The sequence below is a fragment of the Bombus impatiens genome, unplaced genomic scaffold, assembly GCF_000188095.3.
Source record: "Bombus impatiens unplaced genomic scaffold, BIMP_2.2 scf_0526, whole genome shotgun sequence".
In the NCBI taxonomy this organism is placed as follows: Eukaryota; Metazoa; Arthropoda; class Insecta; order Hymenoptera; family Apidae; genus Bombus; species Bombus impatiens.
Window position 1 is genome coordinate 1,124,094 of NT_176945.1, and position 10,444 is coordinate 1,134,537.

At 34.7% G+C, this 10,444-nt stretch overlaps 3 protein-coding genes across 5 annotated transcripts in view; 1 reads left to right on the top strand and 2 right to left on the bottom strand.

Moving 5' to 3' along the window:
* LOC100740991 overlaps positions 1-330 on the bottom strand; it is a 45,514-nt gene extending 45,184 nt beyond the window's left edge. For 2 of the 3 annotated variants that reach the window (XM_012388132.3, XM_033321917.1), the window contains exon 1: positions 11-330. In XM_012388132.3, the coding sequence (XP_012243555.2) occupies positions 11-43 (33 nt within the window). In that variant the 5' untranslated portion in view covers positions 44-330. The remainder of the gene's footprint in view (positions 1-10) is intronic. The other variant, XM_012388136.3, reaches the window with a different exon arrangement.
* Positions 331-1,958: 1,628 nt separating this feature from the next.
* LOC100741109 (kynurenine 3-monooxygenase) lies at positions 1,959-7,898 on the top strand. Its single transcript, XM_003491181.4, has 11 exons — positions 1,959-2,024; positions 2,144-2,213; positions 2,632-2,819; positions 2,940-2,988; positions 4,924-5,011; positions 5,081-5,252; positions 5,533-5,784; positions 6,387-6,473; positions 6,609-6,749; positions 7,089-7,250; positions 7,342-7,898. The coding sequence occupies exons 1-11, from the start codon at positions 1,974-1,976 to the stop codon at positions 7,438-7,440; spliced, it is 1,359 nt and encodes a 452-aa protein (XP_003491229.1). The 5' UTR covers positions 1,959-1,973; the 3' UTR covers positions 7,441-7,898.
* On the bottom strand, positions 7,795-10,270 carry LOC100741228 (2-acylglycerol O-acyltransferase 1-like; the record flags this gene model as incomplete). The annotated part of the gene is made up of 4 exons (XM_003491182.4): positions 7,795-8,175; positions 8,340-8,539; positions 8,783-8,969; positions 9,973-10,270. Coding segments are annotated over 4 exons (843 nt in total), but the record flags the coding sequence as incomplete, so codon positions are not given.
* Between the last annotated feature and the right edge of the window lie 174 nt (positions 10,271-10,444).

Consider the following 10,444-nt stretch of genomic DNA (forward strand, 5'->3'; position numbering starts at 1 on the left):
ACGACGACGGGCACGCCACGTTCGTCGCCGTTTTCAGCTTCATCGCGCTACCCCCTGGCGCGACCGGCCAGGAGCACCTCGAATCTCTGCTATGAGCCAGCGAGAATCTTTTCGCGCGTCTATTTCTTTATTATGGTTTACGTTTCTGTTTGGGCTTTGGGCTTGTTGCGTTTCACTGGGTCAGGGTTTTCCCTTTTTATTCTTCGCGTTGAGATGGTCTTTTAAGGATTTTTCTTTTCTTCTGCGTTGAGGTAATTTAGTAGTGTGGCAAGAACTTTTATTCTTGCAGTTCTATGTACAATTATGTGCAAGTGATACAAGGTTAGATTATGCGAGACTTAGCCGACGGATGTCGACCGAGTGAGACTATGCGCGGAACTCGGGTTGATTATTGGCCTATCCTCGGTGTCTCTGTCCAGTTGGTCCACAAGGGAGCGCATCGAAGCAGAGAACTTTCCGTCCGGTTAGCTGTCCACGCAAAGGAGCGGTTGGCCAGAGCAGAAAACAAAAGGAATAGGGGTAATCGTGAAGGAAAAGATTGGTCAAAGTGGATTTGCACTTCCACTTATACCGATTCTTACGTATGCGTTTTAGTTTATGAGTAAGTTTATGTCTATTGTTCTCGTGTAACATGTATGTTTTTTTTTTTTGATTATGTATAAGTTCTATGGTTATTATTCTACCATATAGTATAAATGGAAATCAACGTAAAGTCGGAATGCAAGCAGAAATAAAAAGTTTGTATCAATCAGCGAGTGGGTATGTTCAAGGAAATTGTGACCTGCGATCAATCATAATGGACCGCGCACTCGGTCAAAGCTTATGTTATTATAACTACGCTATACCGTATACTATATAAAATGTAGCCTACTATAGCAGGACTTTTCTTCCTTCTTTGATTTCGGATAATTTCTTCGGATTTTTCTTTTTCCTTGCGTTGGGATAATTTCTTAAGATTCTTAAGAGTTTTCTTTTTTCTGAGATGATTTTTTAGAATTCTTCGTTCTTCTTCTATTGGAATAATTTCTTATTTTTCTTTCTTCAGTTTTATAGGAAATTATTGGGTGGGTTTTTGGTCTCCTTGGGTTGAGTGATCTATAATGATTCTTCTTTCCTTTTGCGTTCGGAGTTCCTACGATGATCTGGCTTATCTTCTTCATCGAATAAGTCTCCGTTTCTTTCCTTTTTCTCTTACGTTGGGAGATTCTGCGAAAGATTTTAAAATGACATTTGAGAATTTCTGTGTTTCGTGATTTAACTCCACTACGTATATAAAACCATAGTATCTCGGTTGAATAGATACGCGAAGGTCAGATTGAACCAACTAGTTTCCACTGAGAACGGTGTCAGAATTCAAGTCGTATTAAAATATGATCTCCTGATAATCCATTAATACCTCTGAATGCATTTAACGAAGAGAAAGAGGACATAACAATCCATAAAATAATCTATACGATAAACGTATGAAATACAAGAATTATGAAATACAAGACAACGAGATCTTTAAATTTTAAAGGTATTACAAGAGAAAGATATTAGAGCGATATAAATATCGATATAAAGATATCTTCAGATATACACACCTGCTTTTAATCATACCGTCGCAAAATACATTGGCGAAGATCAAAGTTTCTTGTATCTTATCTCTTCCAAAGATACACTTCAAGACACCATTTTTCCACTAACACGTTATTTTAAACTCTCAAATACTTCCCAAAACTCAGAAACTTAAAAATTGTCTCTGATAAAGATCTACTCTGATCCACGGTAAATCTAATTGATCCTTGCATCTTCTACACCTCCGAAAAAAAGTTGCGTTTCTCCCAAAATTCTTGGAATTGTCGAAAATTCACAACGATATCTGAGATTAGTATTACGTAGCTCGCCATGTACGCTAGTAAATGTGTACGGTAAGACGAGGATCTTGCTAGGACAGGTAGTTGGTCAGCGGCTTCGGTGCAGAACGGTATACCATGGCGGCCACCAATCGAAAGTCGCGAATCGCCATCGTCGGGGGTGGTTTGGTACGTGTTTTGACGTTCGAAAATAATTTTTTTGCAAAAGAAATAATATTTCGAAAAGCTTTTACTAGATATTCCAAGCTCGTGCGGAAAATTGATATAGTGAGTCTTTGATCTTTTAGGTTGGTTCTCTGGCAGCTTGCTATTTCGCAAAAAGAGGCCATTCTGTGAACATTTACGAGTATCGCGCAGGTGAACTTCTTAAGAATTTTCACTATTTATATATATACATATATATTCTGTTGTGTCTTCTTTTTAATTTTAAATTAGCATATAACTTGCTTTCTTATGTATTTAACATAATTTCCGATTTTCTTTTACTTTACAAGGATTGTTTAATAACTTTCAATTCTAAACGTATATTTCTCACAATTACGATGCTTTCGAGAATCGAAAGCATCGTAACAACAAGCTTTTTGTATTTTCCTTCTTGTTATTCAATGTTCAGTTGCTGTGATAGAAGTGACTTCGGAGCATTAAAATCCCTTCATATTCTTCCATACGCGTATTCACTTTTACGATAAATAAATATCGCGTGTTTGCCATTATTTTTTGTTTTTTAGAAAGATAATAGAGATGCAAAGATTAAAATTCGCTTATCATCATTTAGACACCAGAGTGGAGTATTCTCGAGGCCAGAGCATTGACTTGGCTGTGTCGATCAGAGGGCGGGAAGCTTTAAGGGCAGTTGGTCTTGAAGAGGCAGTGATCAGTCATGGCATTGCTATGCATGGTAGAATGATCCACAACAAGGATGGTACCCTGAAGGACATACCTTACGATATTGTAAACGGAAATGTGAGCAATTTTTTTAGAACTTCTACTCTTCTATGAAAGTTTCTATGTATAATATTTAAAAGGCAATAGTCACTTTTGAATGTTTCTGGCACCTTCTCTCTCTCTCTCTCTCCTTTGCAGTGCATTTACTCAGTCAGCAGACGACGCTTAAACATAGTTCTATTGAATGGTAAGTAAATATTCAGAAATTCATTGACGTACATCCTTCTCTCTCAAATAATTAGATAAAGATAATAACTAACATTTATTGAAACAATCCAGATAAGTAACAACTAATTAGGAACTTCGCTCGTTATTTCTCAATTTTGTGATAAGAAAAAGCTGCTTAAAACAAAAAACAAGACGTAACAAGATAAGTATAATAAAAAATGTGAGAAAGTTCTCGCTTTCTTTTCGTAATATTATACAATCATAAAGATGGTTTAGCAATTGCGTTTGAAAATGATCGTCACGGATTACTAATCAGCTGATGTGTAGACTTCTTGAGAACCGATTAATCGGATAGTCGGCAAATCAGTCAAAACTCTAATCTAAATTTAACCAAAAGATTTTGTAGGATCGATCATTTTGATAAAAATCGGATCTTGATTTAAAAGAATCGCGAACGAACACTAGATGCTCTTATGTTGAAAGAAAAATGACTGGATATCCGATAACGCGGCGGTGCGTGAAGCCACAAGAATTCGAGCGTGTCAAGTTTCTTGCTACTACTAGCTCGTGCCTCTTACGATCTTCTGCGTAAAACGCCCCAGTGCCATTTTAATCTGATATGTACATGAATACGTATGAAACTTTCCATACAAGATAATATCTACGCATTCTATTCTTTAATCCGTACAGCTTTAAATTAATCGACGAGGCATTAGACCTTTTCTATTCAGCATTTTTATCTTATTTTGGTTTGCACAAGCACCTTTAAATCTTCTACCATCTGTTGTCAAAGATTCCGTAGGTTTAAGTAGCTTTGTGACTGCTTTCCCAAAAGATATGCCTTTTTTAAACAATATTTTCTACTAATATTTACAGGCAGGATTTTGAAGTATTTAATTTCTTGTGATGGAAACAATGTTTTCTAAAAATTAAAAGAAGTTATAATGAAATGATAAAGCAAATTTCTGAACGAGCCGAGTTGAGTCCGACATTCGAGCTATGGCTTCATATACAGGGTGGTTGGTAACTGGTGGTAAGAAGTCGAAAATATAGAATAAAAATTTTTTTTTTTTAATTTTTCCTCCGAGAAAATCGACTTTGAATTTTCGCTCGGTACGCGTGCGGTGCGTTATAACGGATTTCACTGTAGATCGTTGTCTCGATGGAAAAATTAAAAAAAAAAAATTTTTATTCTATATTTTCGACTTCTTACCACCAGTTACCAACCACCCTGTATATGAAGCCATAGCTCGAATGTCGGACTCAACTCGGCTCGTTCAGAAATTTGCTTTATCATTTCATTATAACTTCTTTTAATTTTTAGAAAACATTGTTTCCATCACAAGAAATTAAATACTTCAAAATCCTGCCTGTAAATATTAGTAGAAAATATTGTTTAAAAAAGGCATATCTTTTGGGAAAGCAGTCACAAAGCTACTTAAACCTACGGAATCTTTGACAACAGATGGTAGAAGATTTAAAGGTGCTTGTGCAAACCAAAATAAGATAAAAATGCTGAATAGAAAAGGTCTAATGCCTCGTCGATTAATTTAAAGCTGTACGGATTAAAGAATAGAATGCGTAGATATTATCTTGTATGGAAAGTTTCATACGTATTCATGTACATATCAGATTAAAATGGCACTGGGGCGTTTTACGCAGAAGATCGTAAGAGGCACGACAATCACCCCCTTTCTGCTTGTATCGCCAGTTACCAACCACCCTGTATTTTTTACTGGATTTTCATTAAAATGTTAAGACGTAGAATATATCGCTACGAATTTTTTGAATTTAATGAACATGATAGGAATTCTTTTTATTCGATTTGATAAAGAATAGAAAATGATGTTAAATTTTCTACAAATCAAACATTTCAAAACTCGACACTTAATTATCCTTTATTCATTCTTTCTTCGTTTTTTTTTTTTTTTTTAAATTTTGCCTCGTCGAACAGCTGCCGATAAATACCCAGAAGTGAATCTTTTCTTCAACAAGAAAGTGGTGGATGCGGATTTAGATAATGGGGAGCTGAAGATACTAGAGTAAGAATATCTTCATAAAATAATTTAGAAAATTATTTTGCGTTACGTACAGCTCGTTGAATTTTGTAGCACGAAGACTCAAAGAACAGAAGAGGTAAAAGCGGATTTGATAATCGGCGCCGATGGTGCTTACTCGACTATCAGAAGAGTAATGGCGAAGAGGCCGCTGTTCAACTTTAGTCAAACATACATTGAACATGGTTACGTCGAATTATTCGTCCCCATTGGGAAAAATAACGAGGTAACTGCAATTTTTCTTTTCCACAATTTTTTTTACACATCTCAATTAATTTCCCCTATATGCGATTTTACTTAATCGAATTTAAATTGGAAAACGGATTTTTAATCCTGAAGAGAATTGAAAAATATTGCTTGGAAATTTCCATACTATTAGATTTCTAATTTTCGATACCATGTACAATAATTTAAAAAGAAAAGAAACGAATAAATAGAATAGATACGAGTCATTTGACATTGTTCACGAAATCTCGAAAATATGAAAACCTCGCTTGGATTGCAAGTTTGCGATGAGTGGTCAGCATTTTCATATTTGGCCACGGGGACAATTCATGATGATAGCCTTGCCTAATGACGACCATACATTCACTGGTGACATATTCGCCCCTTTCTCGACGTTGGACAAGTTGAAGACGCCGCAGGATCTCTTGAAGTTCTTCGAAGAGCAATTTCCGGACCTACTGCAATTAATTGGAAGGGAGAAGATAGTTAAGGATTATTTCGACAAGGAACCAAAGACATTGATTACTATTAAGGTGAGTCTGGGTGGATTTGTTGTTAATTGGAAAGGAGGCGTTAGTTGAGATGATTTTTATCTTATTAAGGTACGTTTCAAAGCTTTGGATTGTTTCGTTATATTTAAGATATTGAAATGGAAAATTACGCGAGATTATATATTTTTAATACTCCAGTTCCAATAATTTATCCAGTCTCTTCTTTGCGATTCGAATTAGTCATTTGGACTATTTCAGACAAAATCGGAATAAATAAAATAAATATATGGAATTGATTAAATAATAATATCCAGTGTGTGTATGGAATAGTATTCCATTCGAGTATCGTTGCTGTTAGACTGGAAACGTTTATTCATTTATATCTATGATAAGTATGAAATTAATAAATAAGTAAGAAACATGACAAGCTATATAAAGATGAGCAAAGGTATAAAAATTACAAAGGATAAAATATGTATTACCACATTTTGAAGATAAGATATATTTTTATCCAAATTAAATACGCATGAGTATTGGTAGTCGAATTATGATTAATCAAGTACATACGTACTTGGAATGATAACCATCTATTTAGTCTTAATTAAATTTATCTTATCTTTCTATTTTTTGTAAACACGCTGTAGTGCAAACCATATCACGTTGGAAAAACGCTTCTCGTTGGGGATGCTGCTCACGCCATGGTGCCTTTCTACGCCCAAGGAATGAACACGGTTAGTTTCATTCGATTTCACGTCTATTTAGCTTCATAAAAGATATCTTCCATAATCTTGGTCCTGTTACTTAAATAACCATCGTTATTAATGGTCTCACGAGTCTTTTTATAAATTATTTTCTTACTTTGCCAGGGTTTCGAGGATATTTTATTACTGGATGAGTTAATGGAACGCTACGATTCAGATTTCAGTTTGATTCTTCCAAAGTTCACGGAACTTCGATGCGAGGACGCACATGCTAGTTCCGATCTTGCCATATACAATTATATCGAGGTATTTTTCTCGTATTGAAATGCTATCGAAGTGAAAAATAATTTTTACCTCCTACAGTGATTCTCTTTTTTCTGAAATTCTTAATTATCATAAGAATGTTTATTTCATGCAGTAAAGCTTCGAGGCTTCATGAAGGAAATAGAATTTTTTAATTGATTAAGGTCGATTTTAATAATGCAAAGTGTATTTGTTTTTTTAGTTTCGAATAATGTCATAGTTACGGTAGAAGTAGCAAGATTTAAAGGATTTAACGGAGAAAAGGAAATTTGTTAATTGATTAAAGTTGATTTCAACGATATCAGATATTATAAAGATTAAGTACAGGTGTAAAATTTTCAGATGAGGGATTTGGTAACGAGGAAATCGTTCCTTCTTCGAAAAAGATTAGACACGTTCCTGTATAGACAAATTCCAAATACATGGATACCACTTTATAATACGGTTCACTTTTCAAGGATGAAGTTTCGCGACTGCGTCGCGAACAAGGAATGGCAAGACAAGGTGAAATGTTAATAAAAATATCAAGGAGATATATAACAGTTGTAAATATTGTTAAAAATATATATGCGAAGAAAGAATTATATTTTTATAGATCGTACGCAGGGCTGGCTGGTGTACACTGTTCTTGATTTTTGGAATACTGGCGGCTCCTGTAGTTGACGCATTTGCAAGAAAGAGCATTTCCTATTGAATACAAATAAATAAAGTGTACCATTACCTGGATGTAGAAGTGTGTCCATTGTTTTTGCAATAAGATATTATCGTTTAATATTATGGCGATCCTTTCAAAAGGATCCTTAGAAAATGAATTATACGTTTAAGTTCCATACAAATTTTAATTCTTCTGCTATATTTTTTTTACTACAGAGGATTAATTAATTATTTATATATTTGGTTTATTTGTAAATGTCTATTTGTAAATTTGGTTTAACATTTTCATTTATTACTATTTTTTTCTGTACTAATAAATATTAATTACGAAATATATCAGCTAAAAATGACACATTCAATACTCCCTAATCAAATTCTTCATACAATTCTTCACTAAAATTTCTAGAAAATATTTAATAGATAATATTATTAAACCACTAAATATCCCCATAACAGTGTCTCCAAACACTAACTACATTCAAAGTATCACAAAATACTTAAAATATTATACAATTTATTTTCCTTTAAATAGTATAAATATCTTCAGCGATAAAATAATTGTACCCCACATCTTGTCCTACTTTCTTTTCATAAATGATCATTATTTCGTGATATCACTATACAAACTCAAGATGCACCGAATCCGCGTTTTCGATGTACTTGTGTTTCTCGTGCTCGAAAAGGTTCACCAGGTGGCTGACGAATTTCTCGTGATATTTCTCGACTTGTTCTCTCGTTGGTTCTTCTATCTTTGGTAACTCCATCGGACTGCCGACTGAGAAAAAAAATTAATTAGCATTAAAGAAGCTGGAATTTCCTCTATGAGAAAATAAAAATTTTCAAACGTATTCCAAACACCAAAGTCTCTTCCCTAAAATTATATTTCTCGAAAGATTATTGTATTATAGAGCTAGATATTTCTCAGCTTTGAACACTTACCAACGACAGTAACTGGTTTCCGTCGAGGGATAAGACCGAAAGTGTATTGGAAGAATCCCCGACCAACCAGTAGAACCGGCGGTATACCGATTTTCTTACGAATGTACTCCTGTAGTCTCTTCACGAACGAGCCATCTGGCCAGGAAAATTGATCGAAAGTATCCGTTTCTCCGAATGAACAGACAGGAACCAGAGCGTTTCTGAAACAAACGAATACCGCGAGTGTCACTTCGATTTTTAAGCGACAGATGCTCTTGATTAAACCGCTGATTTATGTGACTCTATAGGGAAGTAACAGTTGCAATAATGTACAAGTGACTATACTTCATGCACGCTAAATCAGATTTGTGTAGGGCCACGGCGTTCAAAGAGACGAGGTTTCTACTGTTTTAAGTTCTCATGAGATTAAGATTCGAGTGAACGAAAAGAAAGATTATACCGACCCATTTTGCAGCGCGAGCTTTACAAAGCCTTTCCTCCTTTTTATCAGGATGCGGTAAGTGCCCGGCTTACATTCGAATACTTCTGCCGCTCCGCCGGGAATCAGAACCGTCGCCTTTCCGGTGTACGGTGGCGAAGGTCTTGTCGATAGTTGTTGATTCATGCACTCTGGAGTACTAGCAAGGCCGCCTATTTATATACCGATTTCAAATAAGTCATAATCATATGGTTGAATTATAATAGTTATTTGGTAGCAAAATAGCAGAGATGTAAAATTAGAGAAGTCAACCACCAAAAAGAAATCGTTGAAAAGTTGGTATGATGATGTAAGAAATGTTAGGCACTTGGACTTCGTGTTTTATGACTTTGTCATTTCATTAACAGAAATTACGCAGCAATAAAGTATGCGCATTAACAGTTGTATAGTAGGTACATTGTACAAACAGTTCAAAGTATTTCATTTATAAAATATGTTTCTTACGCTAGAGCCAATTTATACCGAAATGACCGTCATTAATAAACAACAGATATTTACATGTCTCAGACGAGATGTATTTGCAAAACATGGTGCAATGATTTTACTCTTCGTATTAAAGGATATTATGATTCGTTTCAAGATGCAACATCCAATAGTAAAATTAAAGTTAGAAATCATTAAAGTATGTAAAAACCATATTGTTACTTGGCAAGCTTCTTCCTTCCGGATTCTTTAATTTCTGGATTGTAAATCAGACGGAGAAGTTTCTTCTAAATTTATAGATAGGTTGTGAATGAAAATCCAAGCAACGATATTTGAACAGTAAAGCTATGCAATATTGCGTAGATATGCAGAACAAGTAGAAAATATATGTGTAAATTACTAAGTAAAATAAAGTTTTCATCTATTCATTCGAAAAAGAGGTATTTATATGTAAATGTAAATGTAGCAAATTTGTACCGTATATAGCAAATAGTAAGAAACATTATTGCCATGTTTCACAATATTTAATGAAAACTTTTAATCTATTGATTCTACAAAAGATAACAAATACTGCTTGTTAAATTATTAATAAATTATCCTCATCTACGCTGTGGTTAAATTCAAATATCGTTAATGAAACAATACAGTCGCAATACTTATGAATGATGGTGTAAGTACATGTGCATGCGTTTACAGTGCGTGGTGAAATAATAGTTAATGAATAATCCATACCGTTTAAGTGCAAATACTCGCGGAAAAGCGGTGATTTAAAAAGTTGATCAAGTACGACGACCCTAAATTCGAGACCCGGGAAAAGTTCTCTACAGCCGATGATGTCTGTTGCGAATGCACCATAAACTCCTGTCGGTAGGATCCCATGCGGGAAATTACAGAATAAATACAACTTGTTCGGATCCAAATCAGTGGTTTTCACCAATTTTATAGGAAAGTAGTTACAGAAGTATCGGTTCCACGCGCAGCTTCTCATCCACTGCAGGACTTTTCGCCTGTAGTACAGAAATCCAACTCGTTAAGTTACATCTCCGCCGATGGTTGTATAAATAAACGGCTTCAGTATTCAAATGAAATTTTCATTGCATACAAGTCGCACGAGAACTGGTTTGATTAAATTTTTTCTATGATTCTCGTCCAACGTACGTATCAAGTCGCGTTTCACTCTTTAGTTACTCGTTTATGTAACGAG

What these genes read in the sequence shown, in the direction of transcription:
- LOC100741109 (XM_003491181.4), top strand. Translation starts at nt 1,974, where the DNA reads ATGGCGGCCACCAATCGAAAGTCGCGAATCGCCATCGTCGGGGGTGGT. An exon ending in CCATCGTCGGGGGTGGTTTG is followed by an intron (nt 2,025 to 2,143) that starts GTACGTGTTTTG and finishes TTGATCTTTTAG; the next exon opens with GTTGGTTCTCTGGCAGCTTG. An exon ending in ACAAGGAATGGCAAGACAAG is followed by an intron (nt 7,251 to 7,341) that starts GTGAAATGTTAA and finishes ATATTTTTATAG; the next exon opens with ATCGTACGCAGGGCTGGCTG.